At 42.2% G+C, this 21,035-nt stretch overlaps 1 protein-coding gene across 5 annotated transcripts in view; it reads left to right on the top strand.

Moving 5' to 3' along the window:
• Window positions 1–21,035, top strand: part of grid1b (glutamate receptor, ionotropic, delta 1b) — a 455,594-nt gene that overhangs the window by 404,148 nt on the left and 30,411 nt on the right. For all 5 annotated transcript variants that reach the window (XM_071462859.1, XM_071462860.1, XM_071462862.1 and 2 more), the window contains 5 exons: window positions 8,469–8,570; window positions 10,638–10,760; window positions 11,378–11,452; window positions 11,690–12,032; window positions 14,014–14,152. In XM_071462859.1, coding sequence (XP_071318960.1) covers window positions 8,469–8,570; window positions 10,638–10,760; window positions 11,378–11,452; window positions 11,690–12,032; window positions 14,014–14,152 — 782 coding nt within the window. The remainder of the gene's footprint in view (window positions 1–8,468; window positions 8,571–10,637; window positions 10,761–11,377; window positions 11,453–11,689; window positions 12,033–14,013; window positions 14,153–21,035) is intronic.

Here is a 21,035-nt window from a genome sequence, read left to right as displayed (position 1 = left end):
ATGTGTTTACCTCAGCAGAATCATTTCATAGACTTTGCTTTTATTGAAACACTACATGTGCCTGCAATGTCAGTGTGTGTGTGTGTGTGCGCGCGTGCGTGTGTGTACCAAGTGTTGGTACACACACACACTGCTTGTGTGGACAGAGTAGCATTTTAGCATTTTGGCCGGCCGGGGGTGTGTGAGCGTCTTTACATCATCTCTCTGGTCATGAAGTTAAACTATTGGCCGGCTGGTCAAGTGCTGGAGTTTTCCCATTGACCGTTGCTCTTTCAAAATGAATTGGCACAAACAGGTTGTATTAGGAAGTGTTTACAGCCTATAGTGTTGCCAACCTAGCGCATTTATCGCGAGATTTAGGCTTTTTTCAAAGAAGCAGCTACAGATCTGTCTGAAAGACTGAATAAGATGTTGTGTCTCTTCTAACTTCCTCTGTGATAATTTTACAGTAAATCCAGCTGAAATCACAGCTCAGTCTTTGTCTTTAACTGATGTGTTTGTCAGACAACGCCGTGGTTATAACGTATATATTCATAGATTTTAGCAGCAGCGTGACGTGACTGCTGGTTAACGTGGTCTTAATGGAAGACGTTTCAGTCACAGTTTCAAACTTGTTCTGTTGTCATGACGACAGAAACAGAAAGACAGCAACAACAATATTTTTTGCAGTATGTTTTGAATCATATGCCAGTGGTGGAGAGGTTCAGTACAGCATCGTGCAGCATAAAACTTGATGGTTATGGTGGCTGAACAGAGGAATGTGTTCTACCCACATCACAGTCCCTGCCCACACTGTCTGATTGACAGGTGGTCTGTAGGACATATATACTGCAGTAACAGCCAAATGGTGAAGGCCCAGAGCTAAAACTCACCCTCCAAAGTCACTTTAAATCTCCAACCAAAGGAGAGGATGAGGAGGAGGTGAAGATGTGGAAATAAAAAAAGAAGTCTGGCGGGGAGTCAAGGTGCGGAGCAGCTCAGGTTGAGGGGGAGGTGGGAGTGAGAACTCAGGGTAAATGCTGGCATTTTCCTCTCCTTTCCACAGGAGAGTGAGTTACAGAAATACAGCCAGCCTAGCCTTTTGGATGACAGGAGGAAAAAAAAGAGGCCTGACATTTGAGGAAAAGGAAAGAAGCCGGGACGACAGGAATAATGCATGAGCAGCGGCGCTGTGAGCGAGGTGGAAATTTATCCACCATGTTTGACCTCTGTGGGGAGGAGAGCAGGACATAAAGACAAACGCTGAAAACAGCTTGGAGAAGATTTCCAGATCAGATCAGAGCTGACAGTCTTTATTAGATCATTCTTGAGGGTTTTTGAATTTACAAAGATTCACAATAAAAAGAATAAGTCAGAGTAGAGTGTAAGTACCAGTGTGCCCAGGAACAGCCTCTAAGAAAAGCATGATTGTAAACTCTGTCTTTGTTCCCTACTATGTCCACTTGTAGTAATTATGATAATAGTGCGTCATGAACTGGTAAAAATGTTATTGAACATGAATATAACCCAGAGGACACTGTTACACCTGCCTGACAAAGTTTAAGCTACATCACATTTATGTCCTATGTGATTCCTGCATGTCTGGGTCCACATGGCTGTTCCTCTGAATATGTTTTACTCCAGAGAAACACATTCAGAACATTTCCTCCTCCTAAAGAGAGCCTACTTTCAGGACAAGCCTCAAAGAGTCCATCTGAACCTCTGTTAATCTCTAGACTCTGTCAGGAAATAGAACAGGACATTCTGCACCCTGAGCATCAGCACAAAGAGAAGAATGCAGTGCCGTAATGAAGTTCCAGTGGGAACGTGTTTGTGTCCAGTGCTCTCATTCTTTAGATGAAGTGCTGAAGTCAGAGCAAATTCACAGCACAGTCCCTGCACGGCAGGAGACATATTCAAGAAGGCTGCAGACACTTCACATGAATGAAAAGCCACCAAATCATCACTTCATGTCTGGTCTGAATAGATTAGATGAAGCTGTTTCCCCCCAAAGTCACTGCAGCTCTTTGGCTCCAGTCACATTCATGTTGACTTCAAAGCGTGTGAAAGGTACAGTGATGGACCACCTCACAGTTGTGTCCGATCTTCTTGATCTTTACATCATTAAGTCGGGGAAAACTTTGTGGATGGATGTGTCAACGAAATGTCAGACTTAAACAAGGGAGACTGGTGTTTGTGTCCAGTTTTTTTTTAACCATGACCGCAGTGGTTCCCTAACCTCAACTATTACTGGTATTACTGTCACCACGAGGATGATGCTCCTCCAGCCCCAGCGTAGTATCTGTTTTACCCAAACCATGATCTTACCCTAAACCTAACCAAACCGTTACCAGACAAATCCAACATCAGCTGGATTCGTTTTTTGCAGCAGTGATTTGTAGTAGTTTTGGAAGGCACAGATAAAATTAGGGCGTCCAGCCAAAAGGATTATCAGAGCAGAAAATGTCTCAATGTGTTGTTCTTGCAATTTTGCAATTTAATTTTGAGGGCAAACAGCAGCTTTACAAGATTAAATTGTTTCCTATTTTTCTCAGATTTTCCTGGTTTCAAGTATGTTTTTCCCAACAAGACTATCAGACTGAAAAACAATTGTGTTTCTGTTTGAGTCCCTGAACATCTCAGAGATGGGTGTTGACTCAAGGGTCTGGAACCACACTGGCGTTTTCATAATTTCAGTGTCTCCCTTTAACTTTAGTTTTCTTGAATTTGTTGTCAAACTGTATTGTTTTAGAGTCTTTAGTTTAGTGGCGTCACAGACTTTCTGCTTTAGAAAAATGAGTTGTCAACTGCTTTTCAGCATGAGAATGTATCGTGAAGATGTACTTGATGTAGCCTGTGTTCCTTTTGTGAGATACACTACATTACCATCAACAAGGCTAATGGTATATATATATATATATATATATATATATATATGTATATACTGTATATAAGCATGTTAGTCTTTGACAAATGCATAGAGGGAAGGTTGGAAATAGCTTAAGTGGTTCCCAGACAGGTTTTGTCGTGAGCATGAATACTAAAAAAGCAAAAGATGAAATACTTAGTGACTTTTACTGTGACATGATAAAATATTCTGAAATTTCTCTCAATAATAAATCATCACAAACTGCTTATACACAAATATCAGGTCCTCTTCAGCTCAACATAATGGAAATGGCCTTTATATTTCTGTCAGTTACAGACTACTGTACAATCATGTGTCTTCAGCTTCAGTGTTACCTGTTAAAAATGGAGAAGCTTGAATAAAAATAGGAGGATTTCCACTAGACAGTATGAATATTTAAATCCGTCTTATCTGTTCTAACTTCCTCCAGTGCTGTAGAAATAATCACCTCAGCCAGGTTTGTTGAGTCGCATGTATTTTTTATTCAAAGCTCTTTTAACATGTGGGTTTATTGTTATGAGGTGGTTGAAATCAGAGGAGGAACAGGCACAGATAAATCAGATAAAAGAGGAACAGACATGTTGCTGCTCTGTGTAGATTGCTTAATATGTGGCTGCTGTAATGAAACACCACACGTCCCTCCGCAGATTCTCGGAGCTGAGCTCATATTGTTGTTGTGTCCTCCTCCTCTCATTACCGGCCCCCTCTTGCTGCACAGAGCAACATGTTTGCCGTAAGTCAGCGAAATGAGCTGCAGTTAGAAAGACTGGCAACTCACCTGGGACTGTCTGGCATTTTGGAAAATCTATTTCTCCCATTAATGCTCTAATAATTGTCAGGAATAATAGGTGTTGTGTTCATGCTGATGTGATGCTCAGGCCTCCTCGGTGGGGAACAGATTGCTGTTATCATCTCCTCACAGGGAAGTTTGTTCAACAAACTCTCTTCCAGGCTGCTCCCTCTCTGCCAACGTCAGGACTGTGCCACGTTTGGATGTTCACTTTAAAGGTCACTGTTCTTACATTGCAGCTGGAGGTGGAGCTTAGTTATTGTGATGGCAGATGATGGAAGGAAAGAGACTGAAAACCACTTCCAACATGATTATCATCTTCATGGTGTGGGGGGGGGCACAAGGCACCAGCGTGAAATAAAAGTGATTTCTGAGCTTTGTTAACTAATTCTCTGTGTTATTATTTGCTGCAGAACAAACAGAGGTTGGCAGCAGCAGTTAACTTTCTCTACGACAGCTGAAGATCCTGATTTTTTTCCTGTTTTTTTAATCAATGTAATTACCTCGTTAGATAGCTATGAAGCTCACCCACGCTGTGATTGGAAACGTCAGTGATGTCATATTCACTTCATATCAGTTACCCTGATTACCAGATTGCCAGTTATAAACAGTGTCAACATCAACATCCAATTCCAGTCAAAGAGGGAAAGTTGAAGTTTTCTGAAAGCTCCAGTTTATCAGACGTCTTAACTAAAAAGAAAACAAGTCTATTTATTTTGCACTGTATGGAACAAGGACCATATTTTTATTCATCACAAAAGTTGAAACCAGTGATGAGGAGTCTGAACTGTCCAGGACTGTCCTGGTCGCTCATTTAACCATCATTAGCATCATTTTGTGAAGTGTTAAATGCTTTAAGACAAGTCTGCACTGGGGATGTATTTGGCTTATCAAACCTGAATCCAAATCAAGACTCCAGCCCTCAAAATACCCACCAGGAAACCGGAGCAGGGATCACATGATTTGACCAGACTACGTGAGACTCATTTGAAAGTCAATTACAGTTTTTATATTATACCATTAAAAGTTTATTCAAGTTAGAGCCTCCAAAGCCCAAAATGCTGCATTAGTATGATATTAAAGGAGCCACCATCACAAGTCCGACCTTGACATCATAATTTTATTTACTTCTACTACAGTCATCTAAACTGTGCTGCATCTGTGGTGCTGTTAGCAGACACCATTAACAGTGTGATTAGAGACAGTGAAGGCATCTTAAAACGGTAAGAGACCCATTTCCTCTCCAGGTTGCTGGTGACCTGCTGACTCGGCTGTTTTACTGTCACTGAAGCTTCATTACAGATCCAACAGGAACAAAATAACCTCTCCTCAGTGCGGCATAGAACAGCTCCAGCCTTTGTGGATAAAATTCTTCTTCTTCTCGTTTCTTGGTTTATTTCTATGGCCGTGGTTCAGCAGTTCAGAGACTGGAAGCAGGGAGATAGGAAGCTGTGGAGTTAATTTATCTGTGTTAATGAAGAACACCCCCACTATCTCACACACACAAAGAAGAAGGAAGGATGGAGATCATGGAAAGGACAGCGGTGCTGAGAATAGCCCTGATTATTGAACAAGTGTTCCCCCTTTCTTTCCTATTCGGTCTTTCTCCGCCTCCTTTCTCTCATCTCCATTTGCTCCCTCTCTCTCTGCCTCTCCATCATTCCCAGCTCCATCAACGCCTCTTCATTTTCTCATGTCTTTCTTGTCCTGTTTCTCTCATGTTCAGCTCATGTTTGTTTGGTTGGAGGGCCTAAGGATAGAGGGTCTGATGTGCAACATAAATGACCGAACTAAAGATACTGAGTTTATCTTATCAACAAAGTCAGAATATTTTTATTTTGTAATTGGGAATGAAACATTTCGCCAAAACTGATCCAGAATCACAAAGTGAGCTGGTTTTAATCTAGTCAGAAAGAAACACGTTTACAGAAACTGTTCTGGTCTCTAGAGATCATTTCCTCCTTCATGACAACTGTACGGCTGAATTTATACAACTCACCTGTTTACATTTTATTAAGGACCAAGGTTATGGAGAATCGATACAGTCTTTGATTTTAATCTGCTGTATGTTTTATCAGGTTTATGTTAGCGACACACCCAACATACAGTTATTAGAAGCTCTGTGATTACATGTTTCTGCTTGAAATGCACCATGGGAAATGTACTTTACATCTCACCCTCAGGTTGTATATTCACAGTCTTATACCTTTGCGCTTTTTTTTTTTTTTTTTTTAAATCAAGGAACCAGATATTTTCTAACACAGTTGTTCATCTTTCGTACTCATGATTCAACCACAGCAGGAGTTTCACATCCAGAACCGTGGACACCTGAAGTAACTGCATGGTTCAGAACTCCTGCAGCTTTTACTGCTGCACCCTGATGCTAACATGGCCCAAAAAAATAGTATTTTCTAAAGAAGGACTGATGTTAAATACAGAGGACTGATGAGACTAATGAGACCAGTTCCACATTTACTTCAATTTATTTATTTTCCTATCACTGAAGCAAACATCCAGATCCAGCAACAGCATGCAATTATCACAGAACCTATGTTGCCACCAGAGCATAATAAACACACTTCACTGTGTCATATCAAACTGCAGCATCATCATTAGGAGAGCATTAGCAGAGCAATTTGTTGCAGGCGACTGCGGGCGCGTTAGCGATGTATTATTGTATGACCCCGGCTGACTGTTTACAGCTCTGCACACTGTACAACAAGAAACAGATAGTGTGATTAGCTTAACGACACTAATTAAGACATTCTGTCACAGATTACGGAGCATGTTCACATTAACTGTCAGCTAAAATTAATCAGAGCGTGGTTGATCACACTCTTTTATTAGCCTTCTCTAATGTGGAAGTAACCTGTTTTTATTGAATTTATTTTTTTTTACATTGATGCATGAAACTGCTCCTAAAAAGATTTGTTTAATTATGCAATACGAAGGCAGACAGTGAGTCCGTATTCATAAGAGAGGCCTTCATGTGCAATTAAACACAGTTTGTCACATAAGGAATGAAGCACTTCACTGCCAACACTTAACGGATGCAGTGTGAATTAATGGGAGAGTACACACAGATGTGCATGAGCGTCAGGCCAATTCAGCCATCATCCTTCCACCTGATCAATAAACAGTGGGGGTGTGTGTGTTTATGGCGACGGGATGCTCTTTATTCACACCACTATTATGTAACATGTACGCGAACACAAGCTCTAATGGCAAACACCTGCTGAAAAAAACAAACAGCTAAAAATCAAAGTGAAAAATGCAGCCTGTTATGATGAAAGCTGGGTTTTGAACCTCTGTGTTTGTTGGTATCGACAAAAATGTGTCCATAGCAACAGGTATCAAAGACTGTGAAGCAACCAAAGCTTGTATCAGATTTGTTGTTGTGTTTATTGTTGTCTAATGAGACAATTCCTGATTGAAATCCAAATCATGTTAAGATAACATTCAATATTTGCTTTTGTTAAATGACAGAAATACTTGTGTAGAACCTTCTTATTCTGTATTTCTCAAAGTAAGGTACTGGAAATCATATTTTTGAATTTTTAAAAAATCAAAAAATTGGTGTCATTATAAATTCTGTTATCATATCGGCACATGACCAGTATCTAGCCCAAGATCCATGAAGCATTAGAGAAATGTAAGATGAAAAAATGAGCTGTAGGACACATGAAACTGGGAGTTTGATTTGGAGAAACCACAAATACAGAATGAAAAACCTAGAACTAGAGTCTACAGCCAAGCTAGTAGCACTTTGAGCTAAACGTCAGCATGCTAACATGCTGATAATGGCTGATGTTTAGCAAGTATAACGTTTATAATCATCTTGGCACCATCTGAGTTTAGTGTGTTAGCATGCTAGCATTTACTAATTAGCATTAAACACAAAGTCCAGCTGAAGCTGATACGATTATTATTAGTTCTGCAGGTTTGTTACATCTGCATGTTTATGACTTGACTGACAGGAGTACATTTATTATTATTATTATTATTATTACCTCTTTTTATTAATATCATGATTTTAGGGCATTTTTGCCTTAATTTGAAAGAGACTGATAGGAAACACAGGGAAAGAGTAGGTGGGAAGATGCGCAGCCAACGTCTGAAACCAGAATCAAACACAGGACAATCTGAATCCACTGTTTACATCTTAGATCACAGAGACACAGGGAAGATCTTTTTTTTTCTCCTGGCAGATTTAGGCTACTAAATGATTGGTATTCATTACAGTAGGACAAAAACATCATTATGGTGTGAAAAAGAAAACAATCAACATTATATAATCTCATTTTCTCTGTAATTCATGGACTCAGTGTCTGTATGAAGCACATGAACTCACAGTGCTCCTGGAGTTCATTTTCCTGAGAGGGATGTTTGGGGCTTTGAGAGGGCTGTTGGAGAAGGCAGTGGGTTTTTTGGTCCTAATTAGGTCAGGTTCATTTTGTGTGTGGGTAAAAATGCAATGAATGAAAACATGCTGGAGTGGGTTGTTGGCATAGATGTCTTTTAATTTGGTTCTACCTTACTCTCTAGGCTCATCTCTTTGTCCCTGTCTAATTTGCAGCAGCAGACTAACATGAAATCCAATGAGACCAGTGAATAAATTGTAAAATTGCGGCATGTGAGTCATGCAGCATTTGCTTAATTGACAGATGCTCTGCCTGTTGTTCTCACCTCTCTGAGGACCTTTGACACATCAACAAATGAAATAACTGAAGCTCAGCCTTGTGTCACTGATGCTCCTGTCCTGTTCACATTCTTCCCTTTGTCTCTCTGCAGCTCGCTACCTGGGACTCCGTGCACGGACTGAACGGCAGTCTGAAGGAGAGTCGCATAGAGAACGGCATGCAGGGTGTGACGGTCAAGGTGGTCACTTTACTGGTAGGTGACACCTGTGTAAATGACACTAAAGGAGACATTATAATGAAGTTTGCTGACTTTAAATCAACATCAATGCACCACGGCATCAATAACAAATACTTTTAGCTGCCTTTCTAATGCAGTAAGACTTTACTGTTAGAAACACCTGTACACCTACTTATTCATGCAATTATTCCATCAGCCAATCATGTTGCAGCTGTGCTGTCGATAAGCATCAGAAGCTTCAGTTTTTCCTCAGAATGAATCCATGGACCCAACCTGCCTCATGTCCACAGTCCAGGCTGGTGGTGCCAGTCATGGTCTGGATGTCACAGTCTGTCTGAGTATTGTTTCTCACCATGTTCATCACTTTATGGCTCCAACTGGTTTCATGAACATGTGAGTTCAGTTCAGACTCCAGACCTGGACCCAGTGAGGAACCTTTGTGATGTGTAGAACGGGAGATGAATGTGCAGCTGACAGAAATGATGTGATGCATCATGTCATCGTGGAGCAGAGTCCCAGAGGAAAGTTTCACCATCTGGTGAAATCAATGACACACAGAACTGAGGCTGTTTGACAGCAATGGGAGGAACTACCCAGTGTTAGTGTGACGCTCAGTGAGTGTGTATTCAGTTCTTTAAACACAAGTTCAGTTCTTGATATAAAAATAATTCCACAGCACAAAACCAGCACAGTAAATCCACAGAAAAATCCCTCAGTCAATAAAAACTACTTTGCACAGCTCAGTGTGTTTCTGAGTTTTTCTGGTTTTCAGTCGTTCGTCTGCTTTGACTCCTGTCGCCTCCTCCTGTTCCTCCACCCAAAGGTTTCCTCTCAACTCTTTTTTATGAGAGGGTATCGTTCCAGCAGCTTGACTTCAGCAGCTGATGCGGTCAGTGTGATCAGGTTAAGAGATACAAACAGCCAAGCGTTTTTTGCCCCCTGGTCCCTCAACAGCAGCAGCAGCAGCGGCAGGTTATGCCAGAGATTCCTCCTGTGCTGGCAACGCACCGAGGAGACGCAGGTCTAACCAAGCGAGACTAATACCTTCACCCTGCGGTTCATCACCTGAAGCTGCAACACTTCCAGCTCCGACTGCTGCCAGCTACCAACTCTGACTCAACTCTCCCTCAGACACACACCACCTGCACAGAGCCACTCTCTGCCTTAATGCACCGTCATTATCATTACCTGATAATGTGGAGAGGTGATGATGAGGGCTTATTATTTATCATTTTTACTTTTACAAGGTTAAAAGTAACAAAAATAATGTCAGCGCCCAGTCAGTGGTAATGTTACTGAAAAGCTGCATTTTGATCATTAGACAAAGCTGATTTTTGCTGCTTTGCTTTGACTCATCATATATTCTCCCACGCTTCAGTCTGAATGAGATCACTTCACTTTTTCTGTACTAAAATAATCCCAGAAAATCCTGCAATTTATTGGCGTTTATTATAAATACTAAAGGTGACAATTAGGTTTAAAATGTTACGTTACAACCAAGAAACATCAGGAGAAAGGGAAGAAACAAACACGGGTTCAATGGGTAAAAGTAGAAACTGATAAGTTACAAACACAACAAACCAAATCAAAGAAAGGGAGCCAGCTACAAAACTAGAGTTAAAATAACTCTAGTTTTCTTCTAAATGCCAAAAACCTAGTATCCAGTTAAATTTACGTTTGGACAAAATCTACAAAATCCAGCTCCCGAGTCTCAGGGTCATCTCAACACAGTTTGACAAAAAGATTAAAGTTAAGCCTTGAATCAGACATAATCAATATTTTTATAAGACCAATGTATCAAATGACTGTGAAAGGTGACTCTGGTAGTGATGAACCTGCGGCTCCCCTCAGCTTTACAGAGCTTTACAGTGAGTTGCAGTGAATCTGTCAGCAGCCAAACTCTCTCTGTCAGTGTTTGTACTGTGTTTAACCCTTTAAACAGTTTATGGTTTTGCCCAAGATTTCCTCTCAAAGACCGAAAGAAGATCATCTTTGTTTTTTCTTGAAGCTACAGTTTGTTGAACTCACTGTAAAGTAAGTCTCTCTCTCTCCCTCTCTCTCTCTCTCTCCCTCTCTCTGCAGGAGGATCCTTTTGTCATGGTGGCCGAGAACATCCTGGGGCAACCAAAGAGATATAAAGGTTTCTCCATCGACGTCCTGGACGCCCTCGCCAAAATCCTGGGCTTCAAATATGAGATCTACCAGGTAAGGACAGACTGACTCACACAGCTTTAGTCCAGAACATGATTCAGAGGAATGACTCAGTCCGACCCACATTACATGAAACAAACTCTTGGCTTCAATGATCTTCATCTCCAGTGGCTGGACTGAACTCAGCATCACAGCTCGCCCTGCTGCTGAACCAGCGTATCACCAGGTTCAGCGGCTGCAGACATTTCTCTGAAGCCCTTTACACACTGTGTGTTTGATCTGATAAAATCTTTACCTCGATCTGTCTCCGACAGTACGCCGTCAGCTCTGAGGCATCAGAGTGTGCGATGAAAGTCTGGTGAACGGTGACTCTACACTGGACATTTTTAACAAGAACTCCCATCGTCCATCTGCACAGTTCTCATAGCCTCCAAAGAGTGTAATTGGCTGTTGGTGGACATGTCTCACATTGAGGTGTGGCGTCAACATTTTGGACCAACACCCAAAGCTTCGACCACGTTTCTTTCTTGTGTCACATGAGGCACGTTGAAGTTTGGGCTTTCATTTATTTTCATGAGCCTGTGCAATACAGACTAGAGGATTCTGGTTGTCAGGCTGGTTTCTGGGTAAAATTAGGAGCATGAACTGAACTTTATGGCTCTTTCTTGCAGGTGGCAGACAGTAAATATGGATCTCAGCTTCCAAACGGCTCCTGGAACGGGATGATTGGTGATCTCATCAACAAGGTAAAACTAGACTTCACATCCATCGGTGGTAAAATCTGCAACCGGTGCATAAATTAAAGGACTGAACACGAGTCAAGTGTCTGAGCCAAAAACACTCAACTCCATCACATATATTCAGTCGTGTCAGAGTTAGTCTCTGTTGGGCACAGTTCATGCTCTCTGAGCACAATCAAGAGCAGCACAAATCAAAGCAGAAATACTAGATTCATAGTGGCACACCTGTCTCCCCCCCCCCAGAGGGCCGACCTGGCGGTGTCAGCCATCACCATCACCCCAGAGAGGGAGAACGTTGTCGACTTCAGCAAACGTTACCTTGACTACAGCGTTGGCATCCTGCTGAGAAAGCCTGAAGAAAAGATCAACATCTTCTCCCTCTTCGCACCCTTCGACCTCGCCGTCTGGGCGTGCATCGCCGCGGCGATCCCCGTGGTAGGAGTGCTTATCTTCCTGCTCAACAGGCTGCAGGCGCTGCGCTCGTCCTCCAACCAAAATCCCCCACCAGGCCAGCCGCCCGGGAGCATGGGGTCGGGCAGTCTGCACAGCGCCATCTGGATCGTGTACGGAGCGTTCGTGCAGCAAGGTGAGATTTAGGTCATTTGTCCTGTACTTCCACCAGCGTCTGAAACATTTCAGTGGAGGAGATTTGTCCAAATCCCTGAGTTTGCTGTGGAGCTTTTCTGAACTTTGACCTGTATATTTGCACCTTTGACCAATAACAAGCTGTGTTGACAGATGAACGTTTCTGTTCTGGTGCATTTGAGTTTTTTCCTCGTGGGATTTTAAAAGGAATCGACCACTAACTTGATGGTTCAGTGTCTGCATCTGTGTGAATGTGAAGGTAGAAAAATGTTAATGAAACGGTTTGTTATGTTCATCTCAGTCGTCACCACTTCATATTTTATATGAATGACTCTGCAGTGTTAAAGTTAACCCACAAACAATTCTCACCAGCTCCTGTTCACCCACTGGGAGTTTGTCTGGACACAAACATCAGCTGAAACCAGATGAAAAACTGTGACTGTCTTTCAGAAATTCTTAGTTTACAGCTCAGCTGTTTGTCTGAAATCAATCATGGCTGATCACAACAAAAGGAAGATTATCGGCCTTGTAAAGAGGGATTGCAGTTTGATTTTGGGGCTTTTTAATTCAGAGCAGTTACATGGATTACACAGCAATAGAAGAAAAAAAAATAATCACAGTAGGATTTGTAGCATCTGAAATATTTAACAGAAAAGCAGAAACATGGCCATAAAAGTTTAAAGTGCTTAAATGAATTAGAGGGAGGCTTAGATTACAGAGCACAGAGCTCCAGGAAATGTCACTGTGAAATAATAAATGGGTTTCTGTGTGTGTTTGAGGGTCTGTAGATGTGTTTATGTTGTTTTGTGTGTGTGTGTGTGTGTGTGTGTGTGTTGACCATTTCCAGTCTTTGCTCCTCAGTCTCAATAAAGATGTTTGTGAGGTTGTTGCAGTAACAACTGTAACAGTTAAACTACAGTTTAGGACTGTTCAGTGTAACGGGGCAGTAAAGGTTCCTTTATATGAGGAGAGCAGCTGCCCACACACACTTCTGTACTTCTGTACTTGTGAGGACCTTCACTGACATACTATATCCTGAATCCATAACCTTAACCTCTTAAAGCTCAAACAGCCTTTAAAGCTGAAGAAAACCAATTCTAAAAATACCACTCACTTCCCAACATGTCCACACTTTGAGAAAGTGTCCTCATTGGTTTAAAATGTCTTCACTTTATAAACTGTATCTGCACAAATTCTGAATGTCCTCACTTGTTAAATAATGTCCTCACTTTCCCAAAAATCTAAAATGACTGTCCACTTTATCATTTTAAAGTCTTTATTTTCCAATTTTCTCTCAAAATGTCATCTGCAAATAAAAATCACAGAGGGCACCTTGACTCCTCAAGAATGTCCTCAGTTTTAAAGATGTTCTGACTTTCAGGTCTGAAACACAAATCTGTCCTAAGATACAAGAACACACAAGAACACACAAGAACACATCAATACACAACAACACACAGTGACTCCTGAAAAGATGCGTGTTCACGTCTTCACAAGTGGATCCACACACATTTGGACAAACATACTCAAGCATGAACACACACACACACACACACACACACACACACACACACACACACACACACACACACACACACACACAGCGTTTCCCAGCAGAGACAACCAGATGCATCTATTATGGTCTGGCAGGTTGCCTGGCAAAGCTTTTAGGCCTAACAGGTTGTGATTAGATGCAGCTGTGCAGCCTCGGTTCACTGTGATAAAGCTTCGCTCTCACCTGCTGCTTGAATCAGGCTGCAGGTGTCGTCCTGGTCGCTCAGTGCAACCTGTGACTGAGAGGTCAGCACAGGCCTGACCGCCTCAGCATGTGCCTGTTCAGACCTGTGTGATCTGACGCTGTGTGTACTCAACACGCAGCAGCTCTGAAAGTGGTTTGAAAACTGTTATAAATCACTGTGATGGCAGATTTTCAGTAATGACCTGAATCATCTTTGTGTGTGTGTGTGTGTGTGTGTGTGTAGGTGGGGAAGGTGTGGTGGGTTCGGTGGCTCTCAGGATCGTCATGGGCAGCTGGTGGCTCTTCACGCTCATCGTGTGTTCATCGTACACCGCAAACCTGGCAGCGTACCTCACCGTGTCCCGCATGGACCACGCTATATGGTGAGGTACACACACACACACACACACACACACACACACACACACACACACACACACACACACACACTCTCAGCCAGTGTGTCTGCAGCTACTATGGATGTAAACAAATGTGCATGTTCTTCAGATATGAACAGATAATGAATCTTCTCTGTCATGTTTTACCACAAACTTCACATCTCCTGGGTCATAAGTCAAATCACGGCTCTTTGCAGTGATCTCTAGATCTCCAGCATCACATATCAAAGTAATCCAGATCTCTGATGTGTGAACAGTGTCATATCCAACTAGCTGGACTTCACATGATGCTGATTTGTCAAAATGTAAAGAAAGAGGCTGCAGGATAAAAACATCAAGGTGGACATAGTTTTAAAGTTTAATATTCAGAAATTTAATAACTTTCCATCTGTTTTCACCAGATTAATAGTTAAAATCTTGACGTGTTACTTTCACCTCATGATCCTCGTGAAACCTGACACAGCACCTGCTGAGATGAGCTGAGGGACAGATTTTAGTCAACCGCTTTATTTTTTAAATCATAGACACATGAGATGAACTGAACTTTCATCTCTGTCTCCTCCTGTTATTGAATGTGCACGACCTCCAGTTTACAAAAAGAATCACGAAGCATTAGCCCTGCTGGTAAACCTCACTATTATATTTCCCCTGTTCATTTCCACTCAGACTATTCACTGTCATACAGCTGTTGTTGGCTAAATGTTTACATTCACATATAAAGCATTTAACTGGTGACATGAGTCTTTGGTTCCCCGTGCATGTTGACTTTTATTATGAAGGAGTCAGAGGACACAAGACAATGATCATTTTCAGCATGTTTTGGATGGAACAGTTTGAAATATTGCAGGGAGTAAATTCTCCACACCAGAGTGATGTAGGTGTGTTGGGCTATAGAGCAGCAGCTCTTTGGGATCAGTGATTTTCAGACAGTAAATAATGAGTCAACGTCTCCCTGGAGTCGGTCTCAGCTCAGTCCTCATCAGCTGGACCGGTGGAAGTTCATTTAGTCTTTATGATGTTTGAGGTCAGAGTCCGAGCTCTGAGCACCAGAGAACGGCAGAAACAAGTTTCTGGAGTCGAGGTTTTTAGAGACTTCAGACTGTGTGCAGCTGTGACCCTGCTGCACCATGATGAGGTGATATTCTTTATTGATCCCTGCAGGGAAATCAGGTCAAAGCAGCTGTAAAAGTGCTTCAGCACTTTTTTTTTTAAGGAACACACACATATATTTCAGTTAAGCCCTGAGGCAATATTGAAATGCATCCACATGTTGGTGGAAGCAGCTGTTTGATTTGATCTGTGATTTAATTATTCCAGTGCAGCCTGCACGTTTTGTGGCTTCACTTCAGACCAAAGTGTCATTTACTTTAATGTGATGCACACTCTGTAGCCACGCCCACACACTCGTCCTGCATTATAATGATCACAACTTTGTGTTCACAGCAGTGGAAGCTGGTGGGGGGGTCATCTGTTGTCGCTCCAGTAGTGACCCGTATTGGTTGCTCCGTTGCTCACTCGCAGACATAAATAACTGTTGTGTAGCCGGCTCCACTGGTGTGTAATCAGAGTGTGGACTGAACAAAGCGCTGAGGATCAGGGTTGTAACAGCATTCATGGAGTCAGAGCAGCAGCTGTTTGCTATAAGCAGTAGTTTGAAGTCACGTCTCTCCCTGTCTCTGTGAGATTAGCAGTGAAACTGAGTGACCTCACCGGGCTCTGTGGGCAGGTCATTAGTGGGAACATGTTACTCTGTATTCTGTCCACAGGAAGCTCCGAAGCAGCTCTGAGTAATGACTCGTCTCCCGGTGAGATGACTGACTCAGCTCAACATGGCTGCCACTCCACAGCAGCACGGTGTTAATGGATCATTCAGCCTCAGGAGTTTCTCACACATTTGGCTGATTATTAGTCTTAAGAAGGCCTCTTAAAAAGATCGATCATCTCAGCCCTCTGCTGTGGAAGGCAAAGCAGAGCTGTGGCTTATCTCTAATTTAACAGACCCGTGAGTGGTTGTGTTAAGTTGCAGAGGAAGCACTGATCTTGTGATGAATTTAGAGGGTTGAGGGTTCAACTAAAAAAGCTCTTGATTTGAATATTTCTCAGCAAAGAAATGACACCACAGCTTCTGAGTTCATTTAATTTATCTGAGAAATCAGAGTCTGTTGTCTAAACACCACCCGTTCCCCTCCTACTGTTACTGAAGAACACACTGACCTGACCAGCTTGTCCAAAAGCTGTGAGCAGAAAGTTTTAAAATGTTCAAAAGTTCAAACAGAATTTGCACAACATGTACAGCTTCATAAATTCTGGTAAAAATGACTAAATTTAGCAGAATTTAGAAGATGGAACGTCTTAGGAGGAGGAAACAGGGTTTTTACTGATACATCCTCTGTCAATATTTGTGTCAGTTGGGTTTGGTTTCATGTGTCTGAACATAAATTTAGCTTTTTCTGGTGAGACTCAGTCAGTGTTTGCATCATGTTATGAAGGTTAAACAACAGATGACTGACACTTTAATCAAGTTTTCCAAACTGGAAGAAAGTGGTGGCTGAAATGTTTTAATCTACTAAAAACCATCTCTGAATAAATTTCAAGGACAAAGTCAGTGATTTTATATTTTTCTGATCATCAAACAAATCTGTAGTCTGGTTCCAAACCACATCTCCCCACCAGGAAAAACAGATGAGCTCTGTACAGAAAACCAGATCCAACCAGACAGCAACATAAAACAGACGTGACAGGAGAGGTCAGGACGAAAAACAAGACGGACAGAGACACTTCACCAGGCAGTAAACTATGATTTAGCTAAATACAAAGAAAATAAAAGACAATAAGAAACAGAAGAGTTCAACAAATCAACAGACAATAATCATGTAGAAAAAAAAAATACACACACACACACACACACACACACATATATATATATATATGTGAGGTGTTTTAAAGATTGACATATTCAGTGGGGAGGTTCTGAGAGCTGTTATTACATCCTTCTGAATGAAGTTTAAAACGATCAAACCCATGAGAAGATTTCCTGACTTGTATTTTTGTAGTCTGGTTTCTGGAGGAGAATTTCAGCAGGTGAGACCAGGTGAGACCAGGTGAGACTGGGCCTCAGCAGAAGAGACGGTAGAAGCTCAGATTGCAACAGGCAGAGAGTTAAATAATAAACAGAGTTTTTCTTTGAAGGCAGCTCGAGGAAGCAGTTGAGTCCGTAAACCTGCTGTTTTGTCGTTAAAACAGAAATTCAGAGAGAACCTGGAGGAGGCATGAAACTGAGGAGGAGGAGGAGAGAGCTGTGAGGCTGTTTTAGTACTTGGAATTGAAAATGAGCTTCAAGAGTCAAAAAGTTATTTTTCCACTTCACTTTGTCTCAGAGATACAGTTGAGTGTTGTGTGTTTGTGGTGAACAGCTCAGCTTCACACGGCCTCAGGTGCACAGAGACGCAGTGCTAACAAGTTTAACTTGAACCATAACAGTCACATCTGGGGCCGCTGCTAATGGCTGTCAACAGTTTAGCCTCCGTGGTTAACGATATGCACGCACACACTTATCCTGCTGATACCAGGTCGAGTCGTGTTAATGTGACTGGCTGATTCTCTGTGTGAGGTCTGTGTCTGTGATGAGGTCGACTGACTGTCAGCGTCGCTGTGTAAACAGTGAATTACAGTAAGTTTCTACAGGCAGAGAACTTTAAACAGACGCGTTGAGACTGACGGGGCAGAAACACGACACGTTTTCCTCTCCACACCTGGACTGATGAGCTGCACCCTGAGATACTTCTGTAACAACACGTGTCTAGATCACACACAGGTAGGAGGATCCATCTGCACTGGTTCAGTCTATTTTCACCCACAAAATGATAAAGTTTAACTTATGAGCCTCCTGTAATAACCTGGTTGAGAACTTTTGCTGAAGAGAATAAACTTCACGAGCGCCCTCGATCAGCTGTGTCATCCCAGTAAACCCAGACAAACTGATGAAATATGTCGGCAGCTTTCCTCACTGTAAACCTCAGACCTTAATCACTTCACATGGACTATAATTTAATGTTCCAGACGGGCCGGGGTAAACACAGACCTCCACGTATGATTTCAGTTTTATGGACAAAAACTCTTCCGGGTTCCAGACGGTAAAAAGCTATAATCTGATAAAGTAACTGCCTGGAAAATAAGAAGAGTTTGTGATAAGAGCTTGTGGAAATATTAATAATTTACCTGCTGCCCAGTCAATGGTCTCTGTCTCTGTCCAACTGTTTGGATTAATGAACAGATTCAGACCCTGTTTATGATTCACACCGATCATTTTCTTTTAAACTGTGCACAGATCAGATTAATAACAAATGACTGCATCTTGATTTTTCATTCATAAATTACAAGTGTATCTACTGCAGCTCTCCTCACTGTCAACAAATCTGAGACATGTTCTATTTAATAGAGCTGAGTTTGATCCTAATGAGCTGAGTCCACAGCATCATCACTTCTCCTTTTTAGCTTCAATTTTAGGTGTGAAACCTTCTCAGAGCTCAGATATTAAAAGTTTATTCTTCATTCATGATTATGCTCCATAAGAGACCTGAAGCGCATCGCCCTGCTGATGTAACCCTGTTCTCTCAGACACTGGAAAACCTACACCAGAGCTACAGCCGACGGCTCAACTTCACATCAACATCGTTTTGAGTAAAGCGAACCTGATGTATGAAATCGGTTGAGGGATCATTTAAAGCCAAACCAAACCTCCTCATCATGTGTGAAATGCACCAATCACCGAGCTCGGTGTTCCAGTCTGAGGCGACACCCACGTCCGCCCTCAGTCACACAACTGTCCAGAGTTTCTGTTTTATCTGCAGCATCATCAACTTTTCTTGGACACTTCCTGGGATTTTCCACTGTCCTCCTCATGGCTGTAGCCTCGTCCGTCTCCCTCTTACTCACCAAATCTTTATGCAGTGAGGAGTTTTCTTGAAACCCCATTAGTTTGTAAAAAGGCTGCATTAATGACTTCACTGTGGAGTGAAAAGAGATTTTCTGTATAAAAACATGTAGTTAGAGTTTTTAGTGTCTTCAAGCTGTTAGCTTGTTGGTTAAAACTCAGAAGAGGCCCAGAAGCAAAGCTCTGCACCGCAGTCAGTGATGGATGTCCTCTTCGGTTTGTAGGGTTATATTAACCTGTAAATGTTAGGGCTTGATGGTCATGTGACCTGTGAGCTAACATCAGATTCTTGAAGAGTATTCATCGAACACCTGAGTGCTGAGGTGAGTGGTGTCAGTTACAGGCACCAGATCAAAAGAAGCTTTTTGTTTTTCCACTTTTTGTTGGTTCGTGCATCAAAGTCCGAACCCTGTTTTTAATCTTCTGAATTAACCATTGTCGCCGCTCTGTGTGTTGTGTTCAAAGACCTCGTCCAGACTGAGACACAAACAGGCCTCAGAGGCCATTTGTTGACTGGTCACCAGCTTCATTTACATTCACAACATCTGGCAGACGCTCACATCCAGAGCGACTGTGAACGCTGCTCTTTGTGATTCGTGCTGAGGGCCCACCGACCAACAGTGATCAGCTGATCATAAGTCCAGGCTGCAATCACAAAGAAAACAGTCAGGTGTCAACACAGGTGCTGAGGATGGAACATTCATCAGGGAGTCTGATGAGGAAAGTGTCCGAGCTGTTAACAGACTTTAAAGGGATGTTTGGAAAGTGATGAACCAACAAAGCTTGAAGTTCTGGGGTAGGCTGAAAGTGAAGCGAATACAGGAAGGTTTACAGTCTGGATTTCAAATGAACGTGCTTCTCCAACATGTAGTGGACGGACGTTCCAGAGACACGGTCGGCAAGAGTCAAACTGAAGGGACGGGCATCAGGAGGGACGTGCTGGTGCGAGGTTTGCTAACCCAAACAGACACAGCCTGATTTTAAATCCACACTCATCTCTTTAAAAGTGGCATCTGAAAAGAAAAACAGAAATGCATTTCTCTCAGGCTTGAATGCTCGACTACACTCTTGACACACTGGAGGAAAATCATCTTGTTCTTGCCCATTTATCTCATGTATGAATACAGAACGTTATCTCTCATTTCCTGTCTGAAGGTTCACAACAGCCACTTCATATGCGTGCGGTGACACACCGGCGCCGTCCTCCTCGTCCCTCTTCTCTCTAAAAAACTCAAATCCAACCTGACGTTTTCATCAGTAAATCCCCCGTGTGTTACTCTGTGAAGGGCGATTTGCTCAAGAGCACAGCGAGTAAATGCTAAGTGCAAGACTTTGCTTTTATAGACACTGGATAAATGCTGAAGTGGAGATTTGCATGTGGTGTAGACTTCTTTAAAGCCCCCTCAGACAGCAGAGAATCATCTTCCTTTTGACTGACAACCGTCTCCACTGCTGCTGTTCCCTGAGCGAGGTCTGTCATTACCCCGACATCCAGTAACTGAAGCCCGTGAACGTCTCTGTCAAACAGACCGAAGGTTTTCTGATTCTAGCTGTTAAACTGGAGAGAATCAGACTGAATGAAATGGAAATGGTTCCACAAGATGCTGGATAATATATATATTAATATATGTGATGGTTTATTGTTGATGCTTTGGAGCCTCATGAATAACACAATAACACAATAATTGTACAGCTCTTATCAACTGTAAGTTCAGATTTATAAAAACAAAGTTGATGGAGAACGTGAGCAGAGACTCAGAGCTGAGTTTAAACTGATAATCTTACATTATATCCACAGTGTGGTAAATACTCAGGCCAGCTGTGTTATGTTGTGTTTGTTCTTGAGAGACACTAATTATTCCAGAAGCATCTCCCCGTTTTAAAAGACCAACTCAAATCTTCATCATTTCCATCTGTGGTTCATTATTAAAGTCC

This window comes from Trachinotus anak, unplaced genomic scaffold (genome assembly GCF_046630095.1).
Source record: "Trachinotus anak isolate AG129_WGS33_773 ecotype Australia unplaced genomic scaffold, CSIRO_AGI_Tana_v1 ptg000025l, whole genome shotgun sequence".
Classification (NCBI taxonomy): Eukaryota; Metazoa; Chordata; class Actinopteri; order Carangiformes; family Carangidae; genus Trachinotus; species Trachinotus anak.
This window is presented reverse-complemented; position numbering and strand designations above follow the sequence as displayed.